This window comes from Meriones unguiculatus, chromosome 10, assembly GCF_030254825.1.
Source record: "Meriones unguiculatus strain TT.TT164.6M chromosome 10, Bangor_MerUng_6.1, whole genome shotgun sequence".
Taxonomy (NCBI): Eukaryota; Metazoa; Chordata; class Mammalia; order Rodentia; family Muridae; genus Meriones; species Meriones unguiculatus.
This window is the reverse complement of record NC_083358.1, coordinates 32,546,768-32,562,654: the sequence shown is the minus strand read 5'-3', so window position 1 is coordinate 32,562,654 and position 15,887 is coordinate 32,546,768. Positions and strand designations below refer to the sequence as shown.

At 43.0% G+C, this 15,887-nt stretch overlaps 1 protein-coding gene across 3 annotated transcripts in view; it reads right to left on the bottom strand.

The window, feature by feature from the left end:
- Positions 1–400: 400 nt before the first annotated feature.
- Positions 401–15,887, bottom strand: part of Csnk2a2 (casein kinase 2 alpha 2) — a 39,862-nt gene continuing 24,375 nt past the window's right edge. For 2 of the 3 annotated variants that reach the window (XM_021641577.2, XM_060392159.1), the window contains 7 exons: positions 11,990–12,073; positions 11,191–11,301; positions 10,565–10,666; positions 9,956–10,056; positions 8,321–8,469; positions 6,178–6,271; positions 401–848 (listed from right to left, as the gene is read on the bottom strand). In XM_021641577.2, coding sequence (XP_021497252.1) covers positions 6,195–6,271; positions 8,321–8,469; positions 9,956–10,056; positions 10,565–10,666; positions 11,191–11,301; positions 11,990–12,073 — 624 coding nt within the window. In that variant the 3' untranslated portion in view covers positions 401–848; positions 6,178–6,194. The remainder of the gene's footprint in view (positions 849–6,177; positions 6,272–8,320; positions 8,470–9,955; positions 10,057–10,564; positions 10,667–11,190; positions 11,302–11,989; positions 12,074–15,887) is intronic. The other variant, XM_060392158.1, reaches the window with a different exon arrangement.

Sequence of the window (15,887 nt, the reverse complement as noted above, 5' to 3'; positions counted from 1 at the left end):
TGATTCAATCTGCCTCCAGGACTGAGGCATTTCTTCAGAAGGGAGTGGGCCTGACTGGGTGATAGAATAAAATGTTGAGGTGTGGGCAAAGAAACAGCAAGGGTAGCTTACAGCATTTTTCTCACGTCACCATGAGGGCATTTACTCCCTCAAATACTGAGCCACTCCTCTTCTGGAAGAGGTAAGGGTGGACAAGTGATGGGAATGCGGTCAAAGTAATGCCTGGCTCTCCCAGCCTATGTAGCAACTCAGGCGCCTCATGCCACTCTGCCTGACACATGCCACCCTGGCCCTGCTTCTCTCCTGTTAAGAGCCTGGCACAAGCGCACTGGCTACACAGTCCTCTCTTGTCAAAGGTCTTGGTCAATGGTCCCTTTCATACTGAAAACTCTCCATCCACTTCTTTTAAAACATTTTATTCAATAATATATACTTTTAAAATAATAATATGTAACTGCCCATCATGCCATTCGCTGCCCCCATCCCATCTACGGAGTCTGTGTTCAGCTAGTCCTTGGGGTTTGCTGGAGCAACAGGCAGCCATGGGATGGGTCAAGGGCACGGGGAGCAACAGTAACCAACAACCATTTTTTGCATACCCTTCACATTTCCCATGCTTTCTGGGTCGGGAGGAAGTCAACAGGAAGCCAAAGGCATGTGAACCTTTTACATTCGGAAGTGAGGTCTGATTTACGGTGGTGGGCTGCCCTTCGGGTGGTCTAGTTCGTGCTCGCCAAGCCTGCCACCATTTTGTGTCTGCTCTCGGGACGTGATCTCGCTACACGCGTTAAGACGTTTGATTTGGTTCTTGTTCTGCTTATGGAAAAGTGGGAGGAACCGCAACAGACCTGGGGAGAGATGGGAGGAGGGGAAAGAGGGCATTAATCAATCTGAGCCAGAGAGAGGCAGGCCACCTGGGACAGGGTGCAAGCTTGTCTTTTCCACGCCACTTGATGGGACACTCGCTGCACGAGCCCAGGCCTCGAAGCATCCTCTTCCTGTTGTTTGACCCCAACAGAGGCAGCCATTGGCCTGGCCTTCTGGGAGGAACTCTGGCCTCATGTCACAATCAATCCTCCTGCCCTGTCCTTCAGGTCCAGTTGCTGAGTCAGATGCCTTGTGACCATCCAGCAAGCCAGACAACAGGTCCAGCCCCAGGGTCTCTCAGACCTGACCCATTTGCTGAGGATGGCTTTGTCTAGGAATCAGATGACTTAGCACTTAATCAGGGAAAGGGCTAACTTCGACATCACTGAAGGGCAGCAAGTGGGCTGAAATTTTCAACCTGCCTCTGCAAATATGGAAGGAAGCATCATGGCCTCCTTCCATAGCTATCATGGTAAAGCAGGTGGTTGAGAGGCCAGTGTGACTGGACTGGAGACCACAGTGTGGAAAGCACTCAGCATCCAGTAAGCTGTCTCAGTCGCCCGGTGGAAACTTCCCATGGGGAAAGGGTACTCATCTTAAGAGATGAGAAAGGCTGCCCACACCCACACGTGTTAAGAAATTAGAGTGCTTCCAAGCTCTTCAGCTGTTAATTCAAGGGTCCAATCCAAAAAAATTAGTGAGGGGGAAAAAGGCACATGCATGTAAGACCCTTACTATCAGCCAAATGACAGTACAGGCCCATATTCACATGTGTTGTGCTGCAAGGGGTAGTGGTGGGGAGATTTTCACAAATGCCCAAGCCTGGATCACAGGTTATAGTCATGTAACAAAACAAGCCAGTTCTGAGAAGCAGCGGTCTTGAGTAAAAAAAAAAAAAAAAAAAAAAAAAAAAAAAAAATCTCCACATCAAGGTGATAGCATGAGCTACCACACAGGTCTTCGAAGTTCCAGGTTTAGGCCCAGCCCTACCTCTGAATGCAAGCTCAGGTCCCCAGCAACTGTTTGTCTCCTAGTTGGGAAGGTCAGGCATTGTCCACATTAATTTTTATTTAGGACAACGGGATCTGACACCATACATCAGTCATCCAGGGCTAAATGGAGGAACTGGGTTTGTAGGGTTCACTTGGAAAAGACCACAACTCAGGCAGTGTTGTTTTCCCATAAACAGAAGGCTCCTTGGTTCTTGAAGATTATCCAAGCTTGCCACTGGATAGCAAGATTCTGTCCCAAAGTCACCATTTACAGCAAGAAGAGCCAGCAAGTGAAAAACTGTTAATTTATTGATTCAAAGTTTGTTTCTGTTTTGTTTTTTTAAAAATCCCCAATACATGCAGTTCAGGGTTAGGTGTCACATTTGTAGCACATTGTTGAGTCTTGACACAAAAGTATGCATCAGCTGCATAATCCAACCTTGCCAGCTTCTACAACAAAGACCACCCACCGCACAAAAGCAAGCACTCTTGCCACCTCCATCCCCATGGCGGGGCTCTTTTTTTTTTTTTTTAATAATTTAATTTAATGTGCATTGGTCTGAGGGTGTCAAAACACCTTGAACTGGAGTTACAGACAGTTGTGTGCTGTCATGTGGGTGCTGGGAGTTGAACCTGGGTCCTTTGGAAGAACAGATCGTGCTCTTAACCACTGGGCCATCTCTCCAGCCCCACGGGACTCATTTTTTAAAGGAAGGACACACTTCAGTTTTAGTTTATTAAGCTCCCTGACAAACTCAGGTTCTTGGGTGCTCAAGAGACCTGCTTGCTTTTGCTTTTAGAAGGGCTGGCATTCTGCACTACCTCTCCCTGGCTCCGATCTGCTAACTCCTGTGCAGGAGGGAGACTGCCCTTCTCTGTGGTGTGTGGAAACCTAGAGTTAAAGGAAACACTTAACTGGGCTCCTGCGTCTATCTCAAAGCACATATAAGCTCTCCCCATCATCCCCAAGTAGCTCTGCTGACACATCAGCATGCTCCCGGGGAACCTAGATTGTTTCCCTGAGTAGGCACAGACCCTGAGGTCCTTGGCAACTATCTCTCAAAGGCCACTGGACCCAAGCCAGGGGCAGTGTCCTGTCTAGGAGCTTAGCATCCTCTAAGTTTCATCCTCTGCAAGTGCAAGCTCTTTAAGGCCCACCTTTCCAACACTGTTCTTACTGAAAGATCTTTTTCTTTCACCTTCTCTAAGCCTTGGGGACTCCTGGCTCTTCTCTCTTCTAGCAAGGAAGACACATGCTCTAAGAATGGACATTAGAGGAGGCCTGGCTGGGCACTCTGCTCTTCCAGGTCAAGCGTCAGTAAGAGGTGCCCTCATTACACAGGCAATGGCTTCTACCCAGCCACCTACAACAGGGACAGGAACAGGTCAGCTGACTGGAGCCTGGAAGAACAAATTGCTACCAATACACATCTTAGTAGCATTCTCAGCATGGCTTTTAGCCCAGGCAACCTTGAGGCCATGCTCCCTGTGGATGCCAAGGGGAGACACGGATCTGGACTCAGCCCTGGAGCTGCTTCTCAGCACAGCAGGTGCACGTTCTTGAACACAGCAGGCATACCTGAGATGACAGTGCAACACTACCCTGTTCCCCACAGGTTGTAATTTATTTATTTTTTGCTTTTCAACAGGAAATAATTAAGTCCTTGTCATAGGCACTTTTAACCTGTTATAAGGTAATGAAACAAACGAGATGAGTTTAAAACAAATATATTCACTGAAAAGATTACTGGGTGGGTAAATTTACCAGTTTAGTCTGAATATAAGACTAGACTCCCACCTCTACTCATACACACTCTTTAAAACTCTCCAAACCCAGGTATATCTCCAGGGGGCTGGAACCAGGTATACCTGGACCCAAGGCAGATTTGGAGACAAGTAAAAGAGGTCTACTAGACACTGCAATTTGGGAAGACCAGCCTAGGCATCGAGTCTAGATGCAGAGGGAGCAAGCCTTTCAAGGCCAAGGGGTAAGAGAGGTAAAGTGCAGGCACTGCTGTATACAAAGGACACGCCCTGCTGAATTGTCACTCAAGGACCACCCCCCAGAGCATGCCAAAGGGGAGGGGCAGGGGAACATGGCCAACTCTCTCCCCACTGTTTCTGGAATGCCCTGGGCAAAGAGTTGGGATTACTGCTCAATTTAGGCCCTCCAGGAGGCTTTTGAACAACTTAAAAAGTGAGAGAAAAGAAAGAGAAGCATAGGTGATCAAGGAGATGGGGTTAGAGAACAGGAAAGGCGTACAGTGACACACGCCCTGAAAACCAAAGACCCAGGCTGCCTGTGAGGGCCCATGGCAGGCCCCAATGCTTGAGGTTTGCCACTTGACATGTTAACACACGTTCAGTCACAGCCATGTATGTCATGTTTCCAATTCTCAGAAAAAACAAATGTATACACTGATACACAGAAGGTGCAATGCAGGGAGGCAAGACCTTAATTGAATAGAAGTCTTGGCTTCATAAAGGATCTTAAAGAGGATTTTTAAAACTTTATTTATTGTGTGTGTGTGTGTTTACATGCCACAGCGCAGGTGTGGGAAGAGGACAAATCATGGGTGTACATTCTCCCTCTTCCACGTAGGTTTTGGGGACTGAACTCAGGTCACCAGTCTTGGCAGGATATGCCTTTACCTGCATGTCACTGGCGCAAGATCTTATTTTTTAATCTATAAACTCAACTCCATACTATCAAGAGAAGAGTTACATTTGCCTTTTAAGTTCCCATAGACCAAATGACAAAATAGAATCTGCATTTAGAAATGGACCTGCTATCAATACCAATACAAGTTTATTGGAATATGGAATGTAAACAGATGTTTCAAACAAACAATCTAACCTTATAAAAAATGTATGGCATTATTAAATAGTTAATAAAGAAACCCTAAGTGTGATGTGGTAGATACCTCAAGCATGTTAGGTCCCCAGAGCTGAGGCATGGCATTGTAGCCAAGGAGAGGGGACTAGTTGGCAAACCATGTCAGAGACCAATCCCCCAAATAAAATCAGCCCTATTTAAAAAAAAAAAAAAAAAAAAAAAAAGCAAAACAAAATCTAGCCTTTTGCTAACAGGAAGGTTAGCACAGTGGATCTATAAAGCTTTGACATTTGCTCCAGGAGCCCCACTTCCTCCCCCAACTCCCCCAAGCCCCGGCCATCCTTCTCCAGCCAGTGCAGGAGTCACAGGACAGCCTTGCCCACGGGCCAGCACCTGCATGCCAGAGACTTCTTTGTCATCACATTTATGCATGACCTATCAGAGCTGCAAATGCCCATCACCCTGATTGCAGCCAGACCTGTTTGTCACAGGGTTAAAAAAAGGGAAGATGAGTGGTATGCCTTTGTATCCGTCAGATCTTCCCTGAATAAATCCTAACAGAACATTTCCCTCCTCTTTGACCTGCCTGAAGACCAGCTTTCCAGCTGTAGTTACGGTTGTGAACAAAAATAGTCTTTGTTTTAGAGTGGTGCATTAAAGTAGGTGCCCACAAAAAGATGTGCTCAGAAATGGTGAGGTTTTTCTTACAAGGCCAGGAATAAAAAAGCTAAAAAGAAAAAAGGCAACAAGATTCAATAGTTAGGCAAATCAATAAAGGTGAGCCCCAAGTTATGCACACAGCATAGAACTTCTAATGAGACTGGGACCTGTTCATGGCATCTCAAGATTTACAGTGCCATCTTCTGACACCAAGGAGGACGTGGTGAGTGACTACAGCTTGCTTCCAAATGAATACACTTAGAAGAAAACTGCAGGAATGAGGTACATTTCCTGGAGAGCTCATGTCATAAAAAAATACATAACACATGAATTTGTAAAAGAGCTTAAAAAAAATACTGTCACTGTTTTAATCCTTTTTTTTTCTTTTTTGTAAATGAGGCTGGTGTGTCAGAATAGACTGCTGACTTTTGCTAAAACTTGAGCCTGAATTCTCACAGAAGAAAACCAGAGCACAATGGAATAGATAGGAAGTCAGATATTCAGAGCTTGTTGACCGACAGGTTAGTTCAACAGTGGTACCCTGTTAAACGCAGGTGCGTGTACAACAACTCCAAGCTTCTCATCTCCCATGCATTCCAAAGGGAGAGTCCCCTCAATCCTGAACTATGCGCTCTGCCACACTGCACAGTGCGGCTCCCTGCAGACTAGTACTGGGGAGTTTCTTGCTTTTACAGACTTTAGGTCTTTACTCTTCTTTGCCTTTAGAAGGAATGATTAGAATTTCTTTTTATCACACTGTAGTTTCCTTCAAGTTTTTGTTTGTTTGGTTGGTTTTATTGGCAAGCATCAGTGCCGCATTACCGTCGATTCCCCAGGCTTCATCGTGCTGCGGTGAGACCACTGGAAAGCACGGCGTTCTCTGCACAAGGCTGGGGCTGCTCCTTCACTACCGGGTCTGCAAGAGAGAGGAGCACAGGTTCCCCAGGTCAGCATCAGCACGGAGGGCACAGGGGGAATGCTCAGCCAACCTGCCTTTCCTCTTCTACATGCACCAAGACATTTCTGTGGGCCTCAGGTTACATAAAAGCCAGGCACTGGGACAAGATATGGAAACAACTCCTTACTTTTTGCCTTCAAATCAGGGGACAGAACCCATATTCTCACACATGCTAGGCAATCAATCTACCACTAAGCTATTTCTTTAACTCCTACTGAAAATTCTATTTTTTGGTAAAGTTTTATTAAGTTGCTCAATCTAGCCCTGAACTCTCAACTCTTCTTCAGCCTTAGCCTACAGCTCAACCAGTAGGGAATTTTTTTTGGACAAAATTCTTCTACTTCTTTAGAATAGAGACCCAACTGCTGAAAAGCACAGAAAGCCTAACTTAATATTGTTAAAAATCAACACCAATTTGTTCTTTGAGTACCAACATCACACTCAGCCCCTAAATTCTTTAAGCCACATACAACTATAGGCAGGTTATGAATGGGTAAATAAAAGAGCTAGTGGAAGTCTATCAATTTTAAGCAGCAGTGAACTATGAAGCTTATTTAGAAAAGTAATCAAATAAAATCAAATTATGTGATATATTCATTCATTAGGCTGTTTCTATTATTATTTCTGAGACAAAATCTTACTATGCACCCTCAATGGCCTCAAATTTGCAACCCTTACACATTTGCCTCATGAATTTGCACCAATAATGCTTTTTGAGTGTTTTGTTTTTTGAGACAGTGTCTCTCAGTATAGCCCCAGCTGTTTGTGTTGGAACTCACTCTGTAGTCCATACTGGCCTTGAACTCGGGGAACCATTTGTCTCTGCATTCTGAGTCCTGGGATGAGCACACCTGGCTCATTCTTTTTTTTTCTTTGTAACCCAGGTTGGCCTTGAAAGTCTGACTACCTCTGCCTCCTGTGTGGTTGGTTTAAAGGTGTGTGCTATCACTTTGGGCTATACTAGTACTCCTAAAGTGGCCTACCCTACATGGTAAAAACAGCTTTCTGTGTTGGAAATTAGAGAGCAGACAACTGAATGTCACCTGTCTTAGGCAAAGAACACGGAAAAACTCTTTACATTTTTGTCACCTTAAACATCTGCCCTAAGTTCAAGACTACAACAATATATCCTTTGTATTAGTTAATATTATTAACTAATTAAACTCCAGAGGTAAAAAGGAAGAGAACACACTGGTCAAAAAACAGACAAAAACTTTCTGGGACACAGTTCATCTTGATTCAAAGTGAAGAGTCAAGTCACTGCCCAATTTCTTCCTTTCCCAGCTCTTCCCTGACTAAACTAAAGCACCCCTTCAATGACATGGATAAAGCGTATATGAAACTTTCAGTGGGAGGACTTCGGCAACTCAAACCACCAGCAAGTACAGAAGGCACACACACATGCTTTGTGGGAGATGCCAGAAGTCAGAATCCAGCTGCCATATCTACCTGCTCCCTTGCCTCAGATCCCTCTCATCTATATATTGCTTCCCTTAAAAACACATTAGGGTGATCTAACTACTTTTTACTATTTGTTTTTTAATATTTTATGTTTATTTATTTTAATCTTAAGACAGAGGGTTTCTCTGTGTAACAGAGCCCTGGCTGTCCTGGATGCACTCCGTAGACCAGACTGGCCTTAAACTCCTTAAGGGATTGGCCTGTTTCTGCCTACCAAAGGCTGGGATGTCCTGCCACACCCGGCCTTACTAATTTTTTAAAGGGGAAAAAAATAATTGATTAGATTTTCACAACTTTTGCACTTGAAAAATCTTAAGATGTCTTCAGTTTACAAGCTCAGGATGATGGGAGTGGGAGTGTGGGTGATGGGTCAGCCTGGCCTCAGAGGTACTACCACCAGTGAATAAACAATCACCTTGGGGAACTAAGAAAATCAACTGTCAACTGGCCTCAGTGATCTAGAATGAATAAAATTTAAAGGCAAATATCTCGTGTTCTGACTGACTTTAAAGATAAATGGTGATAGTTCTGCCTTTTAATACTTACAGAAGTATGGGTGCTCCATGGCCTCTTTGGCAGTCAATCTCTGTTGATGGTCATACCGCAGGAGCTTGTCAAGAAGATCTAGGGCCTCAGGGCTGATAAGGTGTCTGTTCTCACTATGGATAAAGTTTTCCCAGCGCTTCCGTGAATGTCTAAGAAAAACAGTGAATCATTGGTATTCTAAGACTAAACAACAAGAAAAATTCTCTACTAGACCCAAAGTCAACGACCCCTTAGAATAGTGTACTTAGTGAAGCAGCTGAAGCTCATTTTTATTAGTACCCACTTTAAACAGGCTAGCACACCCTGTCACCCCCAGTTATAACCAAGGCATACTGACACAGAAAACACTCAACCATTAGATAAGCAGAATCTGTTCAAAACAACTACTGTTCAGTCTTTCTGGATCATTGTTATGCCTCAGTCTTTCCACCAATTACAAGGCCTGGTGGTGACTAAGTTATGATGAGTCAGCAGGTATATTTAGAGGGCTGGCTTTAGAAACAAGTCGTTTCATAAAACAGTGTTTGAAGACCACCACCCAAACATTTACTTTAGCATACCATGCTGAAACTGGACATGGTGGTGCACACCTAAAATCCTAGCGCTCAGGTTGAGTGCCACAGCTACACAGTAAGACCTTGTCAAACCAACAAACAAACCCAATCCCTAAACCATAAAAACCTGCACCTGCACTGTACCCGAAAATTCAGTATGCCTCAATATTTATTATAAAACTTACTTGAGAAAAGAAACAACTCCTTTTTTTTTTTTTAAGCTATTCATTATTTTTGTTTTTCAAGACAGAATGTCTCTATGTAGCCTTGGCTGTCCTGGACTTGCTTTGTAGACCAAGCTGGTCTCAAACTCACAGAGATCCACCTGCCTTTTGCCTACCCAAATGCTGGGATTATAGATGAGAGCAACCATGCCTGGCTTTTTCACTTCTTAAAGCGGCATAGCTTTCCAAGATTTGTCATCAAAATAAGTATATGCAGGGCTGGGGAGATGGCTCAGTGGTTAAGAGCACCAGCTGCTCTTGCAGGGAATACATGTTCAGTTTTCAGCACCCACATGGTGGCTCTTAACCATCTGTAACTCTAGTTTCAGAGGACCTCTTTTCTGGCTCTGCAGACACTGAGCATACACACACAGTGTGTATACATGCACATATGTAAAACATGCTAACATATAAACTAAAAAGAAATTTAAAAAAATTAGGCACATGCTTATTTTTTGTTGTTTTTCGAAACAAAACAAAACAGTATGATTTGGTTGTTTTTCATTTACTTCCAAAGGATCTCATGATTGCCAGGCTGGCTTCAAATTCAATGATCGTCCAGCCTCAGCCTTCCAGGTGTTGTGATTAGTGACATGCATGTCCACAGATGGCTTGTTTTCCATTTTCTACAGATAAATAAAAGTCCTAGCACTTAGGAAGTCAAGGCAGGTAGATCTCCAAGGTCAAGACCAGCCCTGGTCTACATAGCAAGTGAGACCCTGTCTTAATAAACAAACATTGATGTTAGAAAAGGGAAAAAAAAATTGGACTTTGTCTAACCTTCCAATTAGAGCAAGTCTATTTGCTTCCAATAGAGCAAAGTGTACCCCTCCCTCCCCCATCTCTTTCTTACTTACTGTCCCAGGATATCATTGAAGTGTGGATCTAGGTCTATGTGGTACTTCTTCAGATACCCATACAGCTCATCTGTCCCCAGAACTTTGGCAATTCGAACAAGCTGAAACACAAAACAAACTGACCAAACCACCAAGCACAGAGCTTCCTGTGAACCTGTGAGGACACTGCACTAGACCTGGGAATCAGGAGATTCATGCCACTCAACTCTTTAGGGACTGAGTCTAAGATAAAGAGACTTAAAGACATAGGGCTCAAATGCAAAGCTTCTAAACTGCTCTTATAGGGTTACCATAATTTAGATGCTAACATTTTTGGGAACACTCATCAAATGACTAGAATCTGATTTTGTCAGACAGAGAGGCACCTTACTTCTTAGCCCCATCTTAAAAGTTCAGCACACACACACAAAAAAAGTTCAGCACAGGAAGCATTATCTGTATCTGCATGCTTAAGAACCTCAAGACCACAGAGATAATTCTGAACAATTCTTCAGCTTACATACAGCCTATGTGCAGTGAATGACACTCCATGGCTCATGGAGAGAATTCCTGTCTCAGATGCTATTTCCCTGGCATTTGTGACAAATAACACAGGCCAAATCTGCTCACCTGGTCATAGTTGTCCTGCCCATGGAAAAATGGCTCCTTTCGGAAGATCATGCTTGCCAACATACAACCCAAGCTCCACATATCCAAGCTGTAATCATACATCTGAGGGCAGTAAAGATGGTCAGTCAGTCAAGGATGTGTAGAAACCCTTTTTATTGGTCAAGTTTCCAGCACTTAGGACTTCTGAAGGTCAGCCCTTATTTTTGACGCACTAGGGCCTTAATACACATTAGGCAGGCACACCACTACCAAGTGTCATTCCAACCTTTACACCTCAGTCACCCCTTTCCCTTAAAAGAAAAAAGAAAAGAAAAGAGGCAGCAAGAGGCTCAGCTGGTAAACTAAGTGTGGAAGGACTGCCAACCCTAATAATCTAACCTTCATCCCGATCCCAAGAACCAATATGGCAGAGAGGACAAACTCCTGTAAGCTGTCTGCTGACTCTCACTTGCGGGCTGTGGCTTATACATACATACATACAAAAAATAATAAAAATGTAGCTGAGAAAAACCTCTAGTGTAGAATTAATAGCTGGGTTTTTAATGTATCCAAATTGGCTACACAGCAAACCAGGAAAATCCCTAAGAAAATAGAAAAATAGCTCAAAGCTTCACTGACATACTTACCTGATAGTCCACAAGGAGCTCTGGTCCCTTGAAGTACCTCGAGGCCACTCGAACATTGTACTCCTGAGCAGGATGATAAAACTCCGCCAGACCCCAATCAATCAGTCGGAGCTGTGAGAAAGACAACACAAAACAGAACATGAAATGTGCCCTTCTAGATGCCCATGCCTATGACAAGGCCATACCATACTTCTACAACAGGCATTTGACCACATACAGTGTACTCACGGAAGACTACACTTTGGAAACTGCAGATGAGGTCATTTTTGGAGCAAAGTACTTGGAATGTTTCTGACTCTTTTCCTTTTAAGTTACCCTTGTCTTTTATTCTCTCCAGATCAACAGAGCTCAACCTTTTTTCTGCCTCCATCGTAGCCCTTTACATGAGCAACAGGAAATACTGAAGGACAAATGTATGCCCACTCTAGAATAGAAGCATTGCTCTAACTGGTCATTAACCTAACACTGGCTGTGACAGCCAGAGTTGGAGAGACCGAAGTATACTTTTTTAGGGGGTAGTCGGACTAGTCTAATGGTCATGAAGAAGTGAAGTAGAAACCACTGTTGTAGTTTCTTCCTGAGGCCCTCTGAACACTTAAACCAAAGTAAAACCAGTGACCACAGTCAAGGTCACTATGTACTTTCCTGATAGAAACCAGTACTGGAGACTAGAAAAGTTACAGTAACAGTCTGCTGAAGGAATCAGCATGGTCTACAGGCACTGCAACCCTACTGGACAATGTTTAGGTTTTTCCTAAGCCTTCAGCAAAGGTCTGGTGCTGCCTGGCCGGATTGGTACCTTTTTTTGTTGGTGATCTATCATGACATTGTGAGGTTTCACATCCCTGTGCATGATTCCCTTGCTGTGGCAGTAATCCAGAGCCTAGTAGGTAAGAAAGCACAGAGAACAGTAAGCAAACCCTCTACCACCCCCAACGCAAACACAGACTTATTATTTGTGACACCTTAACTTGATTAGTCTTAAAAAGGGCAGCTTACTGCCTTTAAAGAAAAGAGGAAAACATGCTCTCTGTATACACTACAGCTGGCAGCCAGGAGAATGGTGGCTGTTGATGGTCATGCTGAAAGTTAATTTAAAAAGAGGGAAAGAGAAGCCAGAGTGCGGGACCTCAGAACACATATGGGTATGAAGAATGACATCCGAACCTATCTCTTTTAACAAGACAGACTTTTTTTTTTTTTTTTTTGAGACAGAGTTTCTCTGTGTAACCTTGGCTGTCCTGGACTCACTTTGTAGACCAGGGTGGTCTCGAACTCAAATCAATCTGCTTGTCTCTGTCTCCACAAGTGATGGGATTATAGGCATGCGCCACCACACTTGGCTTTAACAAGGCAGATTTAAGCATGTGAGTTTTCTAGATTAAGAAGCATTTACATTTTCCTTAAATATAAGGCCTGAGAGGAATTATTATTCCGAGAGAAAAATCGCTTCCTGTAACAAAATCAAGAGGCCTTGATGTGCTGAAAGCGAATGATCTTTAGTAAACTAAAAACTCTGTAACCATTACCACCATACCTTAGAACTCTTTAAGATCTAATGCCCATGCCAAGGGACTGCCAGCCATTGGTGGATCTGCTATCTGTTTTAGAGATTTTTTTTTCCCTGCTGGACATTCCTAACAGCATAGTCCTTTGCCCACTTTTTTCACTGAGCTTATTTTTGAAATTGAATCATTTCATGAACTTATTAGTTTATTGCAATTGGCTTGTTTCTACTTTTGGTTATTGAGAAAAATGTTGCAATGAACAATCATGTGGAAGTCTTTTGGGGGATATGCATCTATTTATCTTGGGTAGATTTTAGGGGCAGAATGCCTTGATGTACAGTATATACTTTGCAAGGAAGTGCTTGTTTTCTCAAGGCCAATACATGATGGTTCTAGTTTCTCTACATTCTTGCCAACACTTGTCAATGTTTCTTCTTAAAATTACTGCTATTCAGATAGGTTAAACTGGTATTTCAATATGTTTCTGAATTTTATTTCCTTATTAGTGATGAAACAAATTATCTGTCTTGTGTTTATTGGTTATCTATATTGCCTTTGAAGAAATGTTGATTTAAATCTTTTATCTTTAAATTTGTATTAGTAAGCCTTTTTCGTTTTTATTGTTATTTAGTTTAGTCAGGTTGCTCTCTAGTCTCTCTCTACCCAGACTGGCCTCAAAGTGGATATCCTCCTGCCTCAGACTCCCGAGTGTTGGGATTACAGGCATGCTCACCATATCCAGCTTTTCATAATATACAGATACACAGATGCATGCACACACACAAACACGCACACACACATAAACACACACAGATGGATCACTTTTGTGAATCCCAAAGTTAGAACCTTTGGCTTAAAAAGCACTGAAAAGCTCCAAGAGATCAGAAAATTCTTCATGTGGAGGCTATCTTGTATTGAAGAATATTTAGCAGAATACCTAACACCTAACTACTGGGTATCAGTTGTACCACTCCAGCTTTAAAAACAAAAAATAATACTAGATCCAAAGTACTTCCTGGTAAGCAGTATCTGCTGAATGTGCATTTAAACAGAGGATGATCAGCATGCCAAAAATATGCTCTCCTGGTCTGTAGCAACAACAGACAAGGTGTGATATTTTAAACTGAATTTGGAAAATGTGTAATAGAAAACCTGGGGACAGAGGTGAGATATAATCTCCCAAGGAGGAAATACTGGAGGGAAAGGGCATGAGAGCACTTTCTGGACATCTATATTTTTTCTACCAGCCTTGTCCATTATTTTTGCAGCAAAGGTAACAATTTATGGTTGTGCTGTGTAGTACAGTAGCTACCAGCTATGCAAGGCCACTAAGCACTTGGTATGTGACCAGTATCTCATGGATAGAGAACAGAATTCTCAGTTTTGTTTTATTCCAACAGCTACTATAAACCTAACGACAACTGGCTGGAGGTTTTACACATGCAAAAACCAATACCATGGAGACATGAGATTTACTTATTTTACTTGTGTTCTACCTGCATTCTGTTTTGTTTTACAACAGTTGTAGCAATATTCCAATGTGCTTTTGTGCCTCCTTTCAGCTGGTTATTCGTTTAAACAGCATTTCATAGTTCCCACCCAAATCTCATCTCTGCAGTTTTCTTATGAAACAAGAGTCCAAGAGGGCACACCCCCTTAAATCTGAATCAGATCAGACAAAGCCTGAGGGCAGAGTGGTCACTGAGCAGTCACACATGGCCTTCAGCCTCAGATTCTTCTACATTTTCAGTGAGGTTTCCTGTTTCTTACTTTGATTTTTTTTTTTTTTCTGTAAGAGAAAATGTTGATTTCTGCCATTTTACCTAGTCTTTGTCAAAGATCTAATTCAGATAATACCGGGATGTAAAAAATACATGATGAAACCAAAGGCTGAGACAAAAATATAGACAGGCAGATAGATACATAGTAGTGATAAATTCTTGGTGGGATCCACTGGCCAGACACCCTGTGGGGTTACTAACATGTCTTTGGCATAAAAGAGTATTTTCAAGTGTCAACTGGGACTCTTTGCCTCAAAAGCAAAAAGAGACAAATCACTGCTACTACTAGACAGCAGCATGGCCACCAGTACTGAGTGCAGATTAAGTGCCAGGTTTTTCCACCTAGCTGGTGCTGGCTAAAAAATACAAGATCTGAACACTGACTTAAATGAGTGCGCCCTTGTGAGAAGTAGACAATGGTTCTCACTGTGCACACAGGGGCTTTCTCAGCAAGACCTCTAGAACAAGAACAGCCTGAGGTCCACAGGACTGCACACTTTTAGTCTGGAGAAGACACAGGAATGGTGGGCCACATCAAGTCTAGTCTGTCCTTACCAACACAAAGGAAGCTCAACAGACGTGAGTGAATTCGAAGCCTACCACTTTGGCTCTAGAGACAGGCAGATCACTCAAGTAACAATTCTAAATAAAGCATTCATTTCATGGAGCCCATTCTCAAAACTTCCACTCCCTAAGTCTAGCCTTGATTCAGCCTAGTATTTAGTAATGTTTCACAGTTCCCATACAAACCCCATTTTGGCAATATTCTTAACTGAGGTCCACAAGCACTAACCCCTACCCCAAGGTTTTGTAATACTCTGAACTCACACATCTACCTCCCTGTGGATCTGCTATTTCACAGTGCTGGGATTAAAGTTATGTGCATATCATGTCCGGGCAAATACGTATTTATGATGCATTTCTTGGGGAAGTTCACAGTTGTGAAGTTCTTAGTGATCCGTGGCCCTAAAAGGTACATGCGGCTGTTTTAGAAAGCTTTACTGAAGTGTTCACCAACACAAATGAAAACATCCCTCCGTCAATTGATAATGCTTCCATTTTTATAGTACTTGGTATTTGTTAAGTCACTTAGAAGGTCCACCGGTCACTTTGCCCTGGATTAAACTGGTCAGTGTTTGGGGTGAGAGGTAGCTATTCTCATACAAGAAAGGGATGATAAAAGACAGTTTGAAAAAAAAAAGAAGGGGTGGCTGCAAATGCCTGCCAATTATGTACAGACCCCTCTACGTGAGTTTCCCACCAAGAAATAATAACTGGGCTGGAGAGATAGTTCAGCGGTTATAGGGCACTGGCTGCTCTTCCAGAGGTTCCAAGTTCAAGTCCCAGCAACTACATGGTGGCTCACAATTACCTGTAATGAGCTATGATTTCCCCTTTTGATGTGCAT